We start from the raw sequence: 23,676 nt of genomic DNA, 5'->3' as shown, positions 1-23,676 counted from the left end.
AAGAGAAAATTCCAAGAACTTGTTAAATGTTTTTTTCACCATTATTCCTTCCTTCGCATACATACTATAATTTTCTGAATTCTGGAAAAATGTTCAACACTATGATGAACTTCATTTTTTACATTGTTGAAGTCCTTTTTCAGTGTCTCCGATTTATTACTTCATTTAATATCTTTCGATAAATTATAAAGCGTTGTTTTACCATTTAATCGTTAGTAGATTAATAACAAATATTTTATATGCATAATATGAATTGACAATTACTAATAAAGAAAATAAAATTAATATTTACGAAGCGCCGACATTCATAACGTTGGCAAAAGGATCGTAAGTCAAATTAGAGGATCACCTTCCTTCAGGCAATTGTACGTTTTTATAATTGGCTCGATAACTTGTTAATTACGCTCCGAATTGTTTGCTCAGACGTAAACGAAACACGACGAACGATTCTCATCTTTAAACGCGCAGGACGTCAAATTAAGAACACCTGCGAGGTGACCAATCAATAAGGAAATAAATTACTAACTTCTTCAACTACCATAAGTATTGAAAAGGAATACGATCAAATCGTACACGAACAATGTAGCTTGCAAAAGTATTCTGGGACTTGTAAATATTTCTTATAAATGTAGGTATTATGCATGTATATACCAGGTATGTAAATATAAAACCGGAATTTTTGTATAGAAAATACACATTTATTGTATGAAAATGATTAAAAATATTTTATTCGAAGTATTGCCCATCACTAGCTATACATTTTTCCCACCTGTCTGGCAATTGGTGGATGCCACGCCAAAAAAACTGTCGCTCTTTTAAGGCAAACCAGTCATCGAGCCATTTTCGTACATTTTCGTAAGAAGTGAAGTGCTGGTCAGAAAGTGCGTGTCCCATCGATGCAAATAAATAGTAATCGGACGGAGCCAAGTCTGGTGAGTAAGCCGCGTGCGAAAGTATTTCCCAACTGAACCCTTCAATCGTTTCCTTCACCGGTTTTGCTGTATGAAATGGTGCATTATCATGAAGCAAAATTACTTTGTGTTGCCTTTTTTTATATTCTAGTTGTTTTTCACGCAAAGCTTGATTCAAATCGATCATTTGTTGTCGGTAGCGCTCAGTATTAACGGTTTCGCCAGGTTTTAACAGCTCATAATAGATCACACCTTTCTGATCCACGTTCTTTGTTCCTCACGTCAAAATTGCCACTTCTGAATTTTTTAAATCACTCAAAGCACTGTGATTTACCAAGAGCATGCTCACCGTAAGCTTTGACAAGCATTCGATGCGATTCTGCAGCAATTTTCTTCAAATGGTAACAGAAAATCAATGCTGTCCGCAAATCGTAGTTTCCAGGCACAAAATTCGACATGTTCAACGCTATTAAAACTATGCTGTTGTATGAAACTTGTATTGTTCTGAGTCGAAAATGTTTTTGAGATGTCAACAAAGACTTTTGGCATCAATGACGCAGTTTAGTGATAACTAAATTATCAGCTATGACCATCTATAGGCAAATTCCGGTTTCATACTTACAGACCTGATAAAATGTATTGAAATTTGATTAAAATTGTAATGAAACAAACTACTATGATTATGGGAATCCTTTGCCAACAATCACACGCCTCGACAATAAATACAGGGTGTTAAGAAAAGAGCCCAAGACTTTAAGGACTTATTGTACTGATTAGGAGGAGCAAAAGATGTCCAATTAACCTACTTCAAATCATCTATGAACATTCGATGTCGTAAAGCTTGTTTCTTGAACGAGTTTCCTCGTTGAACGTAAACAAAAAGATTGATTCAAAAGTACGTTAGCTCAAAGTTGTCAACACAAACGACCTATAATACGTAGATATGAGTTTTGCGTTGCGATAGAAGGAAAACATGTCGAATACTATAAGGAAGAAGATTTCTACTTAGTTTGCATGTATGAAGTAATCTCTATCCGTATTAATAATAATTTGTGCTAATAACCTTAAGCTAACGTACTTCTGAGTCGATCTCTTTGTTTACGTTCAATGAAGAAACTCACTCATGACAAAATCGAAAGTTCGTAATAATCGATTTTACTTTTCAAAGGATTGATCGTAAGACCTATGTTGATTCAACATTTGTTTGCTCTTCTTGGCGAATACTACGAATTTTTAAATTCTTAGATTCTTTTTCTTAACACCTTATATAAACAACGAATAGAAAGCCAGCCAAATAATCTGACACTTGGTTTATACAGTACATCTATCTTGAAAAGACTACGTAAAAACAATTCGAGTGATTCAACTATCATTAATAGTTGAATAGTTTCACTTATCCTACAGTTACTTATATTTGCTCGTAAACGAGATATTTGAAGGTACGAAACAATGGAAAAATACCTATATGCTGTTATTTACAATAGGCCAAACCAATTTGCGGAATGTCTTTTGCAAATGAAACGTAAATTTTAATTAGAATGATAAGAAAAAGAAAAAAGCTATTATGATTACGTTGATAAAGTTTGAAAGAAATACGAGAATATACATAGAAATTAAAAGATATTTAGTGTAAGTATACGTATATCACGCAGTGGAACCATTTACATCTTTAGGATGGCTGTTCTAATTCTGCTGCATTCTGATTTCATTAAGTATATATTGGCGTTTGCAATAAATATCTTGTAATTTCCAAATACATTATCAGATTGCTTGCAAATTTTGTCAATATAATTATAATAGTTCTATTTCATTACAGTATTAGCCGAATTTTCAAATGTTTTATATAATATATATATAATATATTACACATAATATAATAAAACACATAATATATATATATATATATATATATATATATATATATATATATATATATATATATGTACATAGAAGATTTTAACAGCAAGTATTCAAATATTTTCGCAAGACATTATAAATAACATACAACAGATTATTTAACGTTACTGGCATGTCTGCATATTACATTGAAATTATTATTTAAGACTATAATGAACTTCAACTACGTAAAAGAAACTATCGATTATCGTACTTTTGACGATATTATATATGTTTTCTGTAACGTGACCTAATCAAACTTGGTCTTAAATGTAGATGACACGAAACGTAAAAAATCCACGTTTCTTATTACAATACAGTGAACGAGTTGTGAAATAGTAAATAAGAATGTCTTTTACGCTCACGTAGTTGTATGTATTCATTGTTACTCTTTGACGAAGGGATCACATAAAAATTTGCAACAATATTACATTTAAAGCTACATGTTCTAAAAAAAATACAAATCTACTTGTTAAGTAGGTTCTCTAAGTCAAGGTAAAGTAACTCATCTAGCAGTTGAGCGATAATAGATAATAGATAATAGCGATAATTATAGTGCGATATACTCGAAAACAGACTATTTAACTTGTTATTAATCGTATACATTGATAACTCGATGGTCGCAGTTTTCTATGAAAATATAACTTCCATTCATTAAAAGAAAAGAAGCTTATTTAACTAATGTTAATATCTCCAGTTTCAATTATCATAATTTAGTAACGTGTATATCATCTTATTTCTGCCAGTTATTTTGTTGCTTATTGTATTAGTTGTTATTGTAATGTTCCCTAGCTACCATAGAGTTACTCGAATCATCTTTCTGTTATTGATATTTTCTCTTGCTAGACCCAAAGTACACGATATTTCCTTACTCTCGTTATTATGTTAATGATTAATGATGTCTAATAATCTACAACGAGTCATGTTATTTTATACAAAGCTCAAGGTGGAATTTTAAAATGTTGAAGCTTCGCTGATTCAAGGAACTTTGCCTCATTATATGTATATTATTGTTCTATCTATTTTCAGATTATTTAGCTTACTATATTAAAATAACAGAAAAATTTCACTTCTTCTTTAGGTAGTTTTTAATCATGTACTTGTTTCAATTTAAAGAAAGATCCAATATCAATGTTCGATCCGTAATGCAAGTTAACAATAGTGAACCAATATGCACTAAAAATTGCAAAATGTCACGAGATAAAGTATTTATCATCGGTGGATCTAAATCATTATCCATAATTCGAAACTTTAATACAGAAATATACCGAATACATTGGGAAACCTGCCAAGAATAGCACCGTGAGTGAAATTTGGGATGGTGATTAAATCTAATAAACTCTTTTTGTTAGGTATAATGTAAAATAAATTACTTCATGATTTCCAAAACAACATAGAATCTTTTTTACGATTTTGCAAACCTTTTTATACAGAAGGTGATTATGTAACTTAGACAATGAACATAAAAAATGCTTGTGAGAAAACTTAAGAAGGTCAATAATGAATTGAAGAAAGCAAATAAAAAGAAAGTGACTTTCTGGAGATGTTGGATCGGTGGATTTGCTCTGTTTTGGAATTCAAGGTTTCGATTTCTGGATATAAAAGGTTTAATGCAATATATTTGTATACACATGTGTATAGCGCAGAAACAAACACGCGCAAGTAACAAAATAATACTGCATGTTCATAGCACACATTTTCGTGCTTTTCCGGAGAATGCTGCTGAATTCCAGTTACGTAAGAGTACTGACAACAGTACGTTTAACCACGTGATTATATAAACGTCATCAAGCCTGCGCTTGACAGATTATGTCTTGTCGACGACATCCCCTATCGTCGCATTGGCGAGTCATAAAAACGGCCCTTTCGTTCACTAAACAATGGTGATATAGAACATCGAGACCGGGAAAGAGGATGGGAAAGCAAAACAGGCTTCCGGCGGAAATATTTTGCGCAAGTTATTTCTTGCGCGCGCCTCTTTATCAAACATTTTCTGCCTCATACGTGCGTCCCAAATTAAGCGATACAACATGTATATCGCAGAATTTCTGTTGGATGGACCAACACAATTTCATAGGAAAAAGTTTGTTTTGTACGAGTTTATTAAGTTCACTGTTAGCTCAAAATAACTCTTTTTTTTTACAAAAAAAGTTTTATTAAAAAATGTGATTGCACATTAAATATATCAAGGTATGTATTTTCTATATTATTAATCTTTGAAAAATTTTGTTTCCATAGAAGTTCTTATTATCCATTATGGAACATTTTGTCCATTATGGAACATTTTTAAGTTACTGTAATTTGTTAGAAAAAGAAGGGTATGTTTTATTTGAAAAAGTTGTATTAAGAAAAGCAATTACAAAGATTGCCAATCATTAAGTGTAGCTATACGACATAAATATTTGCTCTTTTTATATCACCTTTTTCTTTTTCTTCCTTCCTCAGATTCTTCTTTGTCGCAATGTACTGATAAATAATTTTTTGTTGATTTTTTTCTTAGTTTATGATTAGAAAACAGATTATGGACTGTGAGAAAACGAAAAAAGCTTGTTAGGTAAAAAAGTGTGAGACTTTTACAAATAGCTGATAAATTCACGAAATCTTACGGTATAATATTAACACCACTATAGTTTAATATTTTCAATATTCCCATATATTGTGACGCATGTTATATAATCTTGAAAGGCGCTTTAAAATCAAATAAAAGGAAAATTTTGATACTGGCAATCAGAAGAGGATCATAAGTCAAATTTCCCATTTTTACAGGGAAACAACTTTAAAATTTAGTATATTTCCTTGTAAAAATAGGAAAATTGACTTATGATCTTTTCTCTCTTCCAACCTTCATATATTAACTTAGAATTAATATTCTTGAAAACGTATTATTATATATTATCATTCGTTTTTATTGAAAAGATAAATATTAATATGATTTGTTAATGTAAATAAGTAAATATAAGGAAGATAATTTGAGTCATCTAATTAATACACGTATTAAAGATAAACTGTCAGAAAGTCGTTGCGTTACTATGCTGTCATAATTGCAGAAAATTGAATTGACTCGACCTAAATACTCAATTTATTATATTTACGGTAGAATTATATTTGTGCAAACATACAAGAGTGTCAGGTGCCAATGAAGGGTCGTTAGAATCTTTTCTTATAATGCACCACTTCGTCCGCTTTTGAACATCTGTATCCTCGAGTTTCCGAACCTATTGTAGTATTCACAAGCCAGCAGTTATAGCGTGCGGATCTTTACATTGTTAGGTCACTGTCGAAAGAGTATTAGGCGTTATTGGTATACTTATCACTCGTAAACGAAGATAGCACAAAAGTTGTTGTAGTTCTAAGAATTTTCTTAATAAACACTTAATAAACACTGCAGTTAATTTATAGAAATATTCGATTCTGGCATAACTTTGCAATATAAATAGTATAATTTGCAACAAGAACATTAAGTAATAATTATAAATAATAGATAATAAAATTATCTATGACGTATAATATTAAACAAACATATGTATTACATATGTATTTAGGCATGTATAGTTTTCAAAATATTAAATATCTTACAAAATAATAATGCTTTGTAAATGAATAATTCTAAAGTTATATTTTGACTAGCATATTAATAATTATTATGCTTTACACGTATTCTAATCTAGTGCTATTTCAAATATAAATTGCACGATATCGGAAACGAGTTTCACGTGACGCTGCAACAAGAATTTCGACATTTTCGATGAAGGAACAAATTCCTCAACGTAATATCTAGGTAGAACCTAATAAGGTCTTGCATACACGTGCAAACACATAGGCATATGCATACAATGTAATGCAACGTAATCAACAGAACCGATCAAGCTGTTACGTGTACAAGTCATGCGTATTTCTATGATATAATACGGTCAATCTATTTGGCTATTATAAAATCATCGTAACTTCTGTACATGATCACTGCACCGGCTTGTGGTTCACGTTAACACTATTACATAATAAATTCTTTGATTAACTTAAATATATCGCGGTTTTCAACGAGTTTCTCTGGTTTTTAAGTACGCATTCTCCGATTTTCTCATTCACGGAAAGAGGCTTGTCTCTAATAATTATCATAATCATTATAAATACGATTAATAATTACGTAAACTACGCATTTCAATTAATGAAACAATTAGTCCAGGAATATCAATGACAACCGGTTGGCGAGAATTTACATTTTGTCAGGAAATAGACTCGCGACGGCCATGCAGGAATGTCCGAAGGATCACAGCGCTGTTGTTACTCGTGTTAGACTCTACAAGTCGCGCTCACGCTTATTGAAACAACGATGCAAGAATCTTCAGTAAGAACAACTGTATCGTATTTACGATCCGGCAATGTCAAGGCGACTAACTTATTTCCTTATCAATGCGCCATTACGTAATGAACTCGAAGCACGGTGCACCGATAGTGCGACTCGCTTTCAGTGTCCCCTATGTGCTTGACCTATGACGTAAAACTTGCAGGAATTGGCACATGCAAGGCCGTTTTAAATATTTGCGAAGCTTCCTTCACGGCAATTGGACTTCGTTTATCTTTCGAACCGTTTTACACACGCGACACAAGAATCGACTTCCGCGAGAACGCACGATCGATCACCATTCCAACGGAATGCATTGTTTCTACGATCGTTTCTTCCTTCTTGTCATTGTATGACTCGCTTTTTCGACGCTGTTGCACAAGCTTACGATATCTTGCGACAAGAAGTTGCAAATCAATGTATACATTTTGTAATATATATATATATACACGTATGATACGTACAAGTATTTATGTAAGCGAGAATATTTCTTTCAGTAGGAAATCACAGGGAAGAAACGTAATAAGTCTTTTATAAAGAACAGCAATTTGAAAATTCCAACCAAGTACACAACAAAATGATGTTTCTATTTGATTTTGGGATTAAATATGTATGTATCTTTGTCACACTCTGAACATTCAAAAAATAGTAATAAAATTAGTTATCCACATTAATATTAATCGTGCTATATTAATCTAATAATTAAATTAATTTGTTATTATTTATTGCAAGACAATGTAAGAAATTTTCTTTATTACTTAACATTAAATTTATCATCTATTTCCAAGAGCCATACGTATTCTAATCTATTAGATTATATTCTTTTTCAACTATTTTGTATTAAAATACTTGTTTTTAGCTACCGAGGGATATAAAAATCAGAAAATTGACGAAAATAGATTTATTAGCTTTCTCGCGTGATCTTTATATGAATGTCAAAAAGAAAGCACAATAAATACATTTTTGTTCATTTTATTTTAATATCGCTTCATGACTAAAAGGAGATATTTTGATATAAAAGAGCTAAGAATGAAAAGATCCTGTTGCGTCCAGAGATGTAATTAAGTAAGTTTTGCAGAAACCAAATATACACTGTGTTATAACTACAAAACCATCCTAAAATTTTCAATTCTCATACAGATACAACCTACACGATACAACACGACAAAATTTGATTAGAAGAAGAATGGAATAGTTAAACTTATAGAAATTATTGTTACAATTTTATTTTATAGTGTTAATGATCAATGAGTTCAAACTGTTGCGATAGTTCTATAGTTATGCAACGAAAATAAACTAGTTTTCTACCGTTCTTTTATTTCAGTGTATAACGTAAAAACTGGAAGTTGTTAAGTTGTTTTATAGTCATAAGACATAGTATACAGCTATTAAGACAAACAACTTTTTAGCATTCCGGCAAGTAATATTTTTATAACTAAAAACTATGCTTATGTCATACTTAAAAAAATACTTAAAAATATTTCATCATAGACCAATAAAACGATAACATGGAATTAATTGAACGTAGTGAACTTTATAATTGCTCTTCTGTAAAAAATGGAAAGTGTAATTTAGTATCTTCTTATTGCTTCGAAAATTATCTTACAATACGTAAATGCAGAATATTATTAAAATATTCATTATTATAATATTCATTATTAAAATCTTCATTAAAATATACACGAGTTATGTTGGATTAACATTTGGCAATTATTGACTCGCAGTGTGATACAGAAACGACTTTATCTATAATACTTGAAAATCAATTGGTACTCTAAAATCTATAGTCAAGATACAATCTTACGTATTGGGTTTAAACATAATCACAACTTTTAAAAGTATATTCCAAAATGTATAATTTACATCGCAGTGCATATTGTTTTTCCACATAAAGTTAGCTCATTGGCATAGCAATCTTTTCACATTTCTATATAAGATTATATTCCTAGACTATAATCACTAAACTACAATCCTATATTAAACATACCTGTATGTACTATTTTTCCATTACCGAGAAAATTCTGGCACAAACTGAAGGCGATGGACAATAAAACATCAAAGAAAAAGAGAAACTGAGTCACCCAGCTACGGTTAAACTACAGCAATTTGGATACTGAAATACGAACTCATTACAAGAAATAGGAAACGGCAATTACAACAAACCATAATAGAAAGTATATTGTATAATGTAATAAATGTAACATGTAGGAATGTATACAGAAATCAGACCAAATCATATTCAGAAATAAGAAATGAACAAAAATAATAATAGTAAAAACCGAGAAACAAATATGGGAACTGGCGATCTTTATTAAGAAAACCATGAAACCGACAGCTTCCTGCTTGGATATATAAAGGAACCAAACTACATACTTTATATTATATTATATATATTAATGAATTAAGATTTAATTTAAACAAATACAAATACAAATACAAATTGTAAACAAGTTGTAATAGGTATAAGACTCAATACATAAACAAATAAAAACTACAAAAAAGATAACCATCTTTCTTCAACACAGATTAAAATATTAATATTTTCCTCTGTGAAAAATATTTATATTCTTCGACATCCTTTTTCTAAATTCGTAGTTTTTATTTTAGGGTTCCGTTATTAGAGAAGAGCAAAAATTTAAGAATATCAGACTCACACTGGACTCTGTTGTAGTAATGCACACATTTTTCAGACGAATGCGTATCGAATACATTTTTATTTAAATTCATAAATATTATCCAATCATTACATACATCAAGATCGATCACACGAAGATGAAAATTACCTGATAAGTTTATATTCAAATATAAATTTCAGTAATTGATTAAATTATTCAAAATATTGTCATAAGATATAAAGTAAATTAATGCAAAAATTGGAATATAAATATGATGAAGCAAATGAAACAAACTGATAAATATCAAACAATTTTTCTCTGTTCTTCCTTAAAATATAAGATTGTTCTTGTTTAAAAATCAGACTAATTGGTGCGTTTGATATTCAACTAAAAGTAGTACGTAGTATTTTCCAAAGCTACATAATAATTCTCTTCAATGTCAAATGAATATATAACATTTAGAGTGTAATAAAACAAATTAACTATCGTACACGCTATAAATTTTTCTTACAATTAAATATAATATTATCCAATTACCTTCGTGTATTTCAAGATCGTTCAAATAAGAATTCGTTTGATATATTATGGAAGGAATATCGGTCAGCGGTACAAAATCGTAAGAATTCAAAGCGAACGTAGATACCTACGTATCGACTACGGTGAGCCATATCGTAGAGAAAGTGAAGCCGGTAGTGAATGCAACATGCGTTGAGACGTGACTCGGCCAATGGTTTTGGAATTTAACTTGATATTCTAAGCCGCGGGATGCAAATAATTATCAAACATAAAATGATGTTACGCTAGCCAACTGGACTCGTGTCTCTGCAATCACCGACCGGTATTATATTTCCTTGCAGGAGAAATGCTATTTGCATTTCAAATGCTTTGACCTTTTCGAATCTATGTACTGTAGCAATTTCTGCTTAGCTGGATTCGCCGTTGGCGATCTTGACTGGGTCATACTGCTGTCGAAACATGCACACCGGGTCAAAACATTCCGGAATTCTTGTGGCGGATCGACGCTCCGTACAGTGTATGGACAGCACGCGTGCTGCTGGTTCTTAAGGTGTTGCTTTTAGAATTTACCATTTAGCGCTTTTATGCTTCATATTTAACCCTCCTACATTGCTTTTCTTATTTTTAACCACATCCCATTTTTGTACCATTAGAAAATTTCTTTAGTTTCAGGAAAATAAAAAGAAATATTTATCGATATGTAATTCGAAAAGATTCGAAAATTGCATTAAAGTTAAATTACTTCGCTTGAAAATTAGATAAGTAAGTCCTTTTAGATGATCTAACGTATGTTTGCTTCATTCTTGGAAAATAAGTGCTATATCAAAAATTAAATTATTTATTTTTTTATGATTCGTGCTTCTTCTATTCAAATAATGGACAATTTCTTCTTTTGAATGTTCATTGATATTTAATCATAACAGCCTTGCTCTTAATTGAATTATTCTTGCCCCTTTCTTTCAGATTAATCCGCTGTGAAGAATTAATTCATAAAAGTGTCGAGTATTATACTGTTTTATTTTTCTTCGATTTTATTTTCGATATGTATTAAAATGTATGTACATTCTTTGAATTATGTAAAAGATAAGTTTGACAGTATAATTGTATACTATTGATTCTCATGATTGAAAGTAATGTAGATGAGAAATATTGGAGAATATATTATTTCTTTGCATTAGAACTGAAGAAGGAATTGCAAAATCTAAGTTCTTGGAATGAGATAAGATTAAGTAACACAGATTGTATAGTAATGATACAAGCTTAAGCAACACATAATTAAGGTGCTAGTGTGAAAGATGTGTCTTCCTATTTAAATTTCATCAACATACATGCATCTAATGTGGCAATAAAGCCGCTAAAAATGTAAAAAATACACGTATAACTACATTATAAACTATATTGTAAATGATGTTCAGAATCATGTCTTTCCAATGCAGTTAATGTAGGCAATTTTGCGTGATAATATGCAAATATATTATATATGGTAAATTACTGCAACTTATCTCTGTTACGGATTTTACGCTTCTATGCTTTATTTTCCCAAAAATTAAATATGTGTGCAAAAGACATATAACTTCCACTCAGAAACCTATAACCCAAGATTTATTCATTCTAAAAAATATAGTTATTATAAAAACTACAACTATAATAATAGCAAAACTATTTCTTACGAGAAAAGAAATTGAAAACTATTTCTGAAAAAAATGTAATGTATATTATTCCTTTAAACATAAATTAATAGTGAAATAAATTATACGTTACCAATTGTTAGAAATATTTTATTAGAATATGTTCGGATACGCATGTTCCTTTAAAATGTACACGTAACAGTGATTTATAAAATTTCCCGAACGACTCATCTGAATGTTCGAGAAATATAAATCAACGCATATAAGAAATTAGGTCACATTTCCCGAATGTACATGAGAAAATATAAGTGCGTTAAGTATCACTTAATATAACACATCAGGGTAAAAAAGGTCGAGAGGTGTCATTCATATCGTCGAACAACAAGATTTAAATGCAGAAACTAGTAAAAACCATGGAGATGTAGTTGTTAATTTTAGGCGACAAATATTACAAATAATTTGTGTGTAATCGTTGATTTTGTTCGAGATTGAGTTTTCATGCAATTCCAATCTTATTCTTCCTATCCTTAATCACAATATTCCTAATAAATTATATTTTATACTTGTATTCTTCAATAACTTAAAAAAACTATCTCTTAGTATAGCACAAATTATATGTACTTAAATTTATAATAATTTCTTTTTTCTCCTCTTTCATATTTTCATAATACAAATCCAAGTAATATTTAATAAAAAAATTGTCCATTTGAATGGATTTATAAAAATATTAAATTGTATGTAAAAGCGTAAATATTTAAATATAATATAATTAATTCTAATCGTTAGTGTAAAAAAGATTAATTTACTAATGACAAACTAACGCGTTTCATTTCTATCAGTTGATTCATTTTCTTGAATTGTTCAGAAACACGATATCTTAATTGGTCTGCATTACAGCATTAATATGAAGTTGCAATTTAATCATTGATCAATAAAGCTGAGAATCAACGAGCAACTATAAGGTGATATTATGAGGTAAAAGATCAAATTTCCAATCCAACATATAATTGCAAACAACAAGCGATGATGCAACGTTCTTTTGTATACTTGATATTCGCTCAATAATGGAAAACAAATTTTTCTACGAACACGAAAATTAAGGAATAATAATTTTTAAGATATTGTTAGATTTTTTAAAGAAATATTTAAGAAATTATTCACAACTTCATTTTTTAACTATATTTATCATTAAATTAATACAAAACTTTTGTCGAAGTAAACATAGCTAAAAATTTGACAAGAATTTTAGAAAAATGAAAATATTTGAAAATCATAAGCTAATTTGCGAGTTTTACAGACAATTTGAAAAAGTGAAAATCTTCGTACCGTTGGAGAAAGTTCGGGTATTAAATGATTTTCTGTGCAGAGTATCACCTCAGGGGCAGATTACTTATTCAAGGTTTAACGAGGAAGCCATCGCCCATGTTGCAGCCTAGCAAGTGTAATCGATGATTCACTTCCCCCTCCCTCCCGATTTGTGCATGGCCTATATTGCGTTACGTAAATACTGCAAGCAAGTTGGGATCTATAGATCGTTTCGTGAGTCGTGGCGAATATCGGAAAGAACCCTATGTTTGCCCGCAACATTGTCTTACCAAGGGTATATTTTCTCCTGAATTTCAATTTAATGCGGTACATAATACGAACATAGCAAATCTTTTTTTTCTGAACAGTTAATCGAAAACGGTTATAGTAGGAAATACTAGCAATTTTATAGCCAAAGGGTGGTAACGACATTAACATTTATATTTTTTAGAAAAATATCACAATTAAACCCTTCAATATTGAGAATTTTTACGATCCTTTATGATTTATTATATAATGAAATGGAAATGTAATAATACGTTCATAACGAATTCATAACAAATTCATTCATCTCGATATGAAACTGCAAAACAAATAATGATGCTATACTTTACAAGAGATATATTATAACGATTAATAATATCTTACAAGAGACAAGGGCTGCTGTTAATGAGTAAATGGTATTTAGTGATTTCTTAAATACTAAATAATTACATTGTTTACGGGTTTTTAAGGGAATCTATGAGCAGCATTGTCAACATTATCTACGAACGCAACAGGAATTTTTAATCGTTTAATATGAATCTGGATAATATAAATATAAATACTTAAAGCAACAGAAAATTCTTTCATCTGTTTAATATTGCCTGCTTACAGGAAATAATAAGGAATTTAAAGGCAAAGTATTTCTAAAGATAACTGGAGGGTGATCGAGTCTCGTTTTGTAAATGTTACGAGTTAATTACAATTGCAAATAGAATTAATTGCATGTTGAGTAGTACGGGCAGTGTTCTGCGTATCCTATCTACGTGTCGTAAAAAGTAAGAAAGAAGGAAATAGTGATTTTTCTGTAAAGTGTCTTTTCTATAACGGAAACAAGTTCACGCACATTTGAACCAAGAGGGAAGGGTATCTACGGTGGGAAAATGACCGTGCTGTGCTCGAGAATTGCTTTGATATGAGGTAATGCGCACCGCAAAACACGCAAGATGTGTTACGTAATGTTTAAAGTGTGTACGAAGCACTGGTGACCGGGTATATTGATATATATTTATTAACAAGCGATCACGGCTAACAGTTTCCGCTAAGAAGAAACTATTCCTCGTAATTCGCATAATTTGCACCGAACAAGGTGATTTTTTTTTTTTTAATGCTTTAAATTGGAAATTATCGCGTCGCATTAAAAAGACAAATGGATCTACTCGCTCGAATCTTTCCACGATCCATTAGTCTAACGTAATTTGAAAATGACGAAGCAAGAAGAAAACGTTTGAAAACGATGGTTCATACACATAAATATCAATTGCTTCGTAGTACTATGAAATCACTTCTAAGTTTTTCTTTAGAACGATTGGTATTTTTCTTGCATAAGCGGATGTATTAAAGGTAAGTTCACTGCGATTCACTTATTTTTCATTCATTCATTCAAAAATTTGCAGATTCAGAAATGCTATATGTGTTTTAAAGAACAATTAAATTAGAAAAAGATAGATACTTTTCAAACTTATTAAAATTTTTCAACTTTTACAACAATTTTATGAAAGTAAATTTCTCTTACAAAATTTAATCAAATAAGCATTGAATACAATGAATTATGATAGTAATCACTTTATGAAATCATTTATAATACGTAAGAGCAAAAATTATTTCGATTACACAAATGGATTTTTACACAATGAGACTTTATTTGCCTATCAAATAAAAACGGATGAATAAGGTCTAACGTAGAATACAAGTGGCTAACGTGTATGACAAGCATGACAAACATATTTATGATTATGTTTAGGTGCACGGGTGTGTCTACTAGTTTCTTGAAAAGGAAGGTCAGTTGTTTAGTATGCCTGTACAACAAAAGCAAACCACATGCGGTAGTAAACTACTGCTAGTTCCTACTTTCTCTCCTGCAGGCTTCGTCATTAATGAAAGAGCCCTTCCTATTGCTGTGTTAAAAGTGATCGACAGATTAATCTTACCGTCGAAAAATCATGCTAACGAGAAAAGTCGCTCGGGAATAAATGTTCGTTCCTTAGATTTAAATTATGTAACTAGTCAGTGTGTATTATAATCGCGGAAGAATAGAAATAACGCTAATTATCCACGTAATGGATTATTGGTATGTATCAGTAAACAATGAAAAAATCGAATTAGAATTTTTCTAAAAAGAATCTCGCTGTTAAATTAAATGCAAACGGAACTTCCTCATTTAGATGGTCTTGAGGAAAGGAGTTAAATCACAGATAGTATATTTCAAAACATTTATACATATGCTAATACTATTGAACACACATAATTTACGAATAAAGTTTTATTATTTACATGATTGTCACATTTTTATATTATTAAGTAGTAAGTAAAGTTTTTGGGAGAAGATATAATAATAGAGAATATGAAAATGACATTTAAATCAGAAATTTTGTGTGATTCTTCTCAAGCAAATTTTGATTCCAAAAATTTGAAATAAATTTCACTGTGAGACTTTTTAAGAAACGAAAGATAATTTCGAAAAAGTATCAAAGTAAATGCAAGTTTATAAATCTACCATAAGGAAGATATAAATAGTTCGCTCTACTTGCAGAAGTCAATTACACATATTGTGATATATTTTAAAATTATTGATTTATAACGACTGATACAATAGAATAAAACAATTTAATACAAATCGAAGATGCTTCATCTTATTCTTAATATGTAAGAATTAACATATAAAACGAATTTTTGTTCATGTATTTGCATAATCCACGAAATCTTATATTCTACAGATCTAAATAAGTATAACGTACAATAACTTTTATTATTAAACTAATTGCGTTTTGATGTGTAAAATAACATGCTATCTATCATAAATAAATTTGTTAGTACCCAAACTAAATGTCTGATTAATCTATTAAGAATCAACTTTATGTTGATACAACATAACCTTTGTTATTTCTTTTTAATCATTTTCCATGGAATTCATTTTTTAACATTTTCACATTATGTAAATGAAATCAAAGGATTTTCTTATTATTTTTTTCGTTTCTATCTCCTCCTTTATTTATATTCTACAATATAGAGAAATTGAGATATTTATAGCGTTATGATGACCTACTTTTCTTAAATTATGAAAATTTTCTTGCGTTTCTGATTTATGTAATATCTATATCTATTGTGAAGTATACATTATTCTAATAAATTTGGTATACCTTGAACTATATGCAGAGTATTAACAAACTAGTGCGAGTAAAGAATATACAACAAAATTTTTCCATATGACGCTTCGTGTTCGAAAAAATCGAGTTTGGAAATTTGTCAAGTATTCTTGAACTTGGCTTATTCCGGACTAAACAAGAGTAAATAATCGATAGAAGGTGATCTTGCGCCTGAAAATAAGACAAAAATGTAGAATAAAGTTTTTTCATAAGATACTTTCTTCCCAAAGAAATAAATTTGAAAATTTACTATGTGTATGTACCAGACGAATTCTTACCAAACATGTTCAAACTCCTCTTGAAAGCGAGCCTGAAAAGGAAAAATTTTATTTTACATTTTTGACTTATTTTCGCGTGTAGAATAACGGTAATTGGCTAAGTTTAAGTACACTTAATAATTTTTCAAAGCCAATTTTCTCGAAAACGAAGCGTCATATGAAAAAATTGTATTCTATATTCTTGATTTGCTTTTTCGTGTAAATTTACCTCCTTTCGCTTTGTACCATTTACATCATGATACATCATTATTAAAACTTTAGTTTAAGACTAATCAACATCCAACTATTCATTTCAAGTTCATCTACCTATTGATATACGATGATCGGTTCACCACCATCAGCTCTTGTTCGGATCAGCAAATCGATCAGAGATTATGATTTAAAGGATTATTGATACGTGCATAAATATTAATATATATAATATGCCTCGGAAGATTGATAAGTTACAATATATCCAAGTAAAAGATTATTCTACATGCAAAAATAACTTGGAAACAAGAATAAATATCTTGCATTTAACTATCGTTCACAAAAGAATCAAATAAAGTTTGGCAAGTATACATAGTATATATCTGTACGTACATTACCGTTCATGAGTCATAGTACATTTAAAATAGTTTTGTAATAAAATTTTCAAATTGTATAATGCGTATTGTACATGCAATTAATAGGTGTTAATTTTATTTTGCAGTTACAATATCCATTGGTACTTATCCTAGACGATTAACAATAAGATCTCCATGACTTATGATTAGTAGAGTGAATAATTAACTTCCAGTAAAGTATTTATTTCAAATTTACAAACATTTATTCCAAACTCAACTTTTTTAAAAACTAACTGGAACGAATAACTGAATTCTATTTCTTTTTATTTATTTCTGCATGTAAAATAAGGTCCAAGTGCACTCATCATAGGATATGTGTATAGTGCGACAAAATCGAATGGGTGAAAGAACTGCAGCAATATGCGCTATGCGCCTCGTAGACGATGATATAACGTCGTGTCGCCTCTTATCATCTACGCGTGCACTAAAACACATGCATGATATGTTTTTACTCTCGTGTATGTGTTTCATGCGATCGGCGTGAACTATTTGTTACGCATGCACTCTGCATCATGGTCGGTCAACCTAGCTTATCCTTCTATTACGTATGACACGTATACACATGAATGTATATGTATGTAAGAGCGGAACATGGATATGGCAAATACATACGCGACCGCTACATATTTTGTAGTTATGTATACAGCGTACAGATATGCTTAATGATATAACAAGGTTTAACGTACACTTATGTACGTATGTACACACGTACATTTAATATTTTTATGAATATATGAATATATAAATATATATTATTGTTTACATTAGAAGGTTATCTTACCATTAGTATTATTATCGATGCTATTATTATATGCCAATATATTATCGATAAATGTACATTTTTTTATCTAATGTGTCAGATGATTAATACAATTTGTTTGTGTTTCTACGTGTATGTCGAATGGTTTATATAGATTTTATGTTAATTACGCCTGATGTTATATAGTCTTAGGATTATCCTATAAATGATAATGAATGTAAATTAAATAGATAGGAAACGGAAAGAGCTATGATAAATTTTGTCTCTCGATTACATTGAAAAGAAATTTCAGTCACAAATTTAAACAAGAACGCACTCAGAGTTGTGCCCTCTTCAAGTAACTTTCACCACTTAATTGTATATCCGTCGATTAATTATTTAAAATGTTTTATCTGCATACGATACGTCATTCAAGTCGCTATACACAATGCTTCGCGATTGCCATCAGAATTTTAATCGTTTAGATTGGATCAACTGTATCAACTAGTATTCGAGTTACAATGACACATATGAAAATCGATATAAATCGACAACTTAAAATAGATCTAGTTGATACAATAAACGACTATATAATAAATTTATTTCCATTTATCTTTATTTTTATTATAATTTTAATATTTCAAAAATAATACTTTTTTACTGATTTGTAAATCGTTAATAATGCGCTTTACGTATTTTATTTAGAAAATAATCTAGTATGATTTTCATATGTTTAAGTTATATACGTCGACGCTAATACTGTCTGCAGAAAATGCACGTTCGTGAAAAATGAGATGTCGCGATGTCCGGTAGCGGGGATAGTCGCATCGCGTTAAACCCGCGTACGCACAAACGAAAATGACGCAAAGTATCAGCTACGGACGATGATTGATGCTTAAAAACATATCGGTGTAGTTAATGTACGATGTTTGTCTTATGTAACACCGCGGTTTTATTTGCTTTTGAATGTTTCGCGTCTGACGAGATACAAGTCGAACAAGCCCGAAATGCGTCGAAATTTCGTTTACATTTCACCAGTCACATTATCTCGCCGCAGATAATCAACTAATCGATGCATTTACATGTCCTACTTACAGATCTATCATAGACACTTGTTCGGGGAGTTGCTAGAAACTTACGTGCGAAGCTAATCAAATCGAGCTATTACAATATGTATAAAAATAACAACTGTATTAAAATTTGAAAATAAGTACATTCTTTTTTATACGTCGGTTATCCACGAATACTTATTGATATTTGCAACGATCTTGCCCAGTGATTTTTTCGCTCGTAAAAGGTATCAAAAATGCTGACTTACCAAATGCTTAAAGTGTTACCGTCGTGGCATTGCACATGTGACAATACTCGATCCGATAAATGACACACTTAAACAGAGGGACACTCACCTTTAATCTATTGGTGAACTATCATCGCGACTTCTGCACTTGATAACTGATGTTGACACTTAATTTTCCGGTAAAAAAGACAGTAGCGGGAAATCGGAGTTTAGAACGCGCGCAAGCACTACGCGACAGCAAACACTAACGTAGTCTCGCAGATTGCCGCCTGGCCGGTAGAGCGCCAGAATTTCGGAATGCTTTAAAAAACTATATTCCTTGAGATGGCGACACCTTCTGACAGAAGCCATAGCCTGGATTGGATCGCGAATCGATATTCTACGCGAATGGAATTATGGGATTGATATTTTCCCACTAACTGAAAACGCGCTAAACAAATTTTGCATTTGGCCCACTCATACTGCATCATTTTCTTCCAATCAATTAACGACTAGTTCAAACTCGGATTGTAAGAAGCTAACATATGTGGCGTGCTTTCTATCACAATTCCAGCTTAAACAATTCTCTTTTTATAAATATAAGAAAAATACATAAAATTATTGCAAAGTTTCGGTTGAATGGAATAAAAATCGTACAAGAGTTATATTATAAAAATTTAACGTGGCTATATGCAGATTTATTAATATATACGGATACATACCAGTTGAATGTAGTATATTAAATTTTTATTCGTCATGATAAATTTCTTTTTCTGATTTCTTTTATTAAACCGAACAGTGGTGAGTGTAGTAAAACTGTCAAGGATCAAAACTGTTAAAGGATCAAAATTAACGAAAAGGTAATTATAAAAAACGTTTCCTATGATAAGGCAACTTCAGTGTATCTATATGAAAGACATATGTATGTCTCTATTATTAAATTTTCTTATGAAAAATCAAGATATTTATTTATTTTTTAACAAATTAAAAATATCACCTTATTTTGTACCTAATATTTATGGATATAAAATATATGCAAATGGAAAAAAAAATTTTACTTGTTTTTAATTTTTTTAAACGTGAAACAATTTTCATAAAATTAAAATAATATTATTTTAGATTTATTAATTCTTTATTTTATTAGTTGAATATATTAAAAATTTTATACCTAAAAATATACTTTATGCTTGTAACACTGGTCTTTCGTGTTTGCCTTCTAAGCCATCATTCACAGCCGAATATCCAGTACCACCCTGAAAAAAAGTTAAGGTTATTCTTCTACTTTGTTTATTTTTTCTGTTATTCTTAACATTTACCCTTTGCAGAGGTATAATATCGGCTTCAGTCAATTCTGTACTATCTAAAGGATTAATCCAATCCTTCCTAATAATTTTTTCTACACACTCCATTGTAACCACATCACCACTGAAAAGATCATAAAATATTTGTTTATGTCCAATATGTAACAAATAATGCAATACAAAAAACATTAAAAAGTGAAAAAATCATACGTTGTCCTTATAACTGCACATGGTACACTGTTACTTAAGATATCATGTGTAATTGGACACATATATCTTGCTTGCTTAACAATAAGAGACTTTTTGTCATCCGGATCTTTTACTTCAGTAAATTTTACAGGGATAAGATCTTTTATTTTCAATGGTTTTCCACTAAGAGGACAGTATATCGTCTTATCTGGCTTTTGCAATATAGTTTCTTTCGCCTCTGGTGTCTTAGATGGAATCCAAAAACTTGGTAACATTTTATCTTTACCATTACTCATATTAGAAACCGAAGAACCAGATTCTTTGGCCGTAATTTGACTTCGAGAAACAATATTCTTCTCTCCCTTTAAAAATTTTTGCAATTTCTGTAGTTCTTCATTAGCACTTTTTTCATTAGATTGCTCCTTGAAAAAATACAAACATTGATTGCAAAATATTCAATAACACTTTCATTTATACATTTTTATTTACCTCCTCTTGTTGTTTTTGTTTTTCATACTCTTTCAATTTCCTTGCATATTCTTTCTTTTTGGTTAAGACATATTCCAGTATTGCTTCTTTGTCAAACAAATAACCATCCTTTCTGTAAACATAAGATTTGCAACCTAATAAGGTAATAATATGCTAAAATAAGATATAGTATAAAGATTATAATACAATATACAAACGTTATGACAGGATTTCTGCAAGGTTGTAATGTGAGACAACAGCAGTCAAAATCCTTAACCGAATCTTTTCCCACTCTTTGTGTATTTGTACCATAACCTGAAGCCGCTGCATCTTTTCTTTTTTCGTGATAAGTATAAACAGCACCAGCAGTACAGTTTCTCGCGTGCCGCGTCATGTTTCGTTTACTGATTTATTTCATTTAACCTAAACTTATTTTGTTGCTGTGTATCTAGTTACCGACTGAGAGGAAATAAGAATGCTCACGTTTATGCTTCATGGCCCTCTGCGACCAAGTGCTGAAGATGTTCTACCTTAGCATATACAAGAACCTATTTAGTTAAATACATTTACCCCTCCCCCCGCCCTTAGAAATAAATTTTCTATGATTTTACGCTACAAGAGCCTATTTCATTGTACGGTTCTAGTACAAAAGAAAGAAAAATTAATTAATTTTTTTTTAAAATTAATTATTTTTTTAGAGAAGAAAAGAAAATCTTTCTTTCCACACGATAATGAATCAGTGGTATGATGTAATAACTTTAATATATTTTCTATACAGAACGTTGTGAAAAATTGTGTTAGTTGCATCTTAGGAGAAAAGAAGCCCTCATAATTTACTGATTTAAAGAGGAACTTGAAACTTTTCCACTTCTAAGTCACTATTTTAATCAATTAACTTGTGTTTGTTTTTATCTTATTATAATATTAACTTTTACTACAGTAGGGCGGAATGCATATCCAAAGACGAGAAATCGTTAATTCTAATTGTAGAGTAGTAAACTTGTAATATTTTCTTATTCTATCCAAAGTATAATCTTATTTGTAAACAATACTTAAAACATATTTGTATTATTGTTAAATATACGAAATTATGTTTAAGTAATCTACACGGCTTTTAATGTTATTAGATACTGAAAATACCCGAATGCTTGTTATTTCCGAAATTTGTCGATTATTATAAACCCCGTGTGTAATCAAAATTTCGTCCTTAAGTTTTGATTCTCTTTTAGCATTTTTTTCTTTCTAACATTTTTTACGAAAACTTATAATTTTGTGCAGATGTTTATAAAGCTGTGCAATTTGTAAACCAAGATGCATGGTGTATCATGTATTTTAGGATATTATTAAGTAGTTATAAGTAGACATTGCCTATATACAATCGAAACAACGTTGCAGGTGCCTACTTTCTAGCAATCCTAAGTAAAGCGTCTATCGCGTAACTGAAGTTGTGAAAAACATCATCATCACGGAGCAGCATACGGAATGACATGGAGCGATAGAGAGGGACGACTCGAATAGGTGATGTCAATATAAACTTAGGGTACGTATTAACTATGAGTAAAACAAAGAAATTCTCGCATCTGCATGATACAATTCTGATAAATTCCACGTAATTATGGATAAACCTTTTCTCTGGAAATTTTTCACTGTTTTAATTCTTTTTTGGTTCTTTTGTTAACCTTTTTTGAATTTTCTGACGATAATAAAGTACTCGATAAATAGAGACGGAGTACAATCGTTTTTACAGGATTGAAACTAAAATTATCATTTTCTGAAGGAGAGATGTCTCGCTTACGAAAGTAATTTCTTCATTTAAACTTGCTAATTTTTAGTTTGTTTAAAAAATCAATAAAGCAGAGTGAAATGAAACGTATTCTTATTCTATTCTACGAATCCAGTTCACTCAGAATCAACACGATTGATGATTTTCATTCTCTTCTCCTACGAGACCTAAAGAGATAAAGAGAAAAACAAAAAGTTATATAGTATTATTAATAATGTAGTAATAGAAAAAGAGAATGATAATGGATGCTTGCTATCAGGCTTCAATCGACTTTTCGTATTATTGTTAGTCCTAAGTCGCATTTCTAGAATTCTTATATCCAATATTGGAATTCCAATATCGCTCTGCTTCAGCTTTAGTTTGTCGCTTTCATCATCTTTTATTCGACATGCTTTGATTAAACTCTCTTGACTCCAC

General features: G+C 30.4%; 2 protein-coding genes and 2 long non-coding RNA genes across 18 annotated transcripts in view; 2 read left to right on the top strand and 2 right to left on the bottom strand.

Annotated features, from left to right (window-relative positions):
- The window catches only part of LOC126918090 (uncharacterized), a 702,612-nt gene that overhangs the window by 436,038 nt on the left and 242,898 nt on the right, over positions 1 to 23,676 (top strand). The gene's annotated exons all lie outside the window — the stretch shown is intronic.
- Positions 1 to 23,676, bottom strand: part of LOC126917565 (protein cycle) — a 366,148-nt gene that overhangs the window by 100,138 nt on the left and 242,334 nt on the right. The window contains exons 1-2 of one of the 9 annotated variants that reach the window (XM_050724586.1): positions 19,649 to 19,792; positions 16,899 to 16,930 (exon numbers count right to left, since the gene is read on the bottom strand). The exons of 6 other annotated variants lie outside the window; for them this stretch is intronic. In XM_050724586.1, the coding sequence (XP_050580543.1) occupies positions 16,899 to 16,905 (7 nt within the window). In that variant the 5' untranslated portion in view covers positions 16,906 to 16,930; positions 19,649 to 19,792. Of the gene's footprint in view, positions 1 to 5,926; positions 5,966 to 16,898; positions 16,931 to 19,648; positions 19,793 to 23,676 lie in introns of those variants that run through there. 2 more of the 9 variants (XM_050724597.1, XM_050724606.1) reach the window with 2 other exon arrangements.
- Positions 7,645 to 8,971, top strand: LOC126918267 (uncharacterized). Its single transcript, XR_007711289.1, has 3 exons — positions 7,645 to 7,759; positions 8,009 to 8,214; positions 8,290 to 8,971. It is a non-coding gene; the product is annotated as an uncharacterized LOC126918267 (long non-coding RNA).
- On the bottom strand, positions 20,618 to 21,930 carry LOC126917985 (nitric oxide synthase-interacting protein homolog). Its single transcript, XM_050725477.1, has 5 exons — positions 21,695 to 21,930; positions 21,498 to 21,609; positions 21,030 to 21,430; positions 20,835 to 20,943; positions 20,618 to 20,771 (listed from the first exon to the last, which is right to left on the bottom strand). The coding sequence occupies exons 1-5, from the start codon at positions 21,868 to 21,870 to the stop codon at positions 20,700 to 20,702; spliced, it is 870 nt and encodes a 289-aa protein (XP_050581434.1). The 5' UTR covers positions 21,871 to 21,930; the 3' UTR covers positions 20,618 to 20,699.

The sequence above is a fragment of the Bombus affinis genome, chromosome 1, assembly GCF_024516045.1.
Source record: "Bombus affinis isolate iyBomAffi1 chromosome 1, iyBomAffi1.2, whole genome shotgun sequence".
NCBI lineage: Eukaryota > Metazoa > Arthropoda > Insecta > Hymenoptera > Apidae > Bombus > Bombus affinis.
Note: the sequence above shows the minus strand (reverse complement) of the source record. Positions and strands in the feature narration are given on the sequence as shown.

Bases quoted from the DNA above. Each gene is read 5' to 3' on its own strand.
- LOC126917985 (XM_050725477.1), bottom strand. From the start codon at position 21,870: ATGACGCGGCACGCGAGAAACTGTACTGCTGGTGCTGTTTATACTTAT. The intron at 21,610-21,694 runs GTTTGTATATTG...TTATGTTTACAG, and splicing joins TGCAGAAATCCTGTCATAAC to AAAGGATGGTTATTTGTTTG. The intron at 20,772-20,834 runs GTAAATGTTAAG...ACTTTTTTTCAG, and splicing joins ATATTATACCTCTGCAAAGG to GGTGGTACTGGATATTCGGC.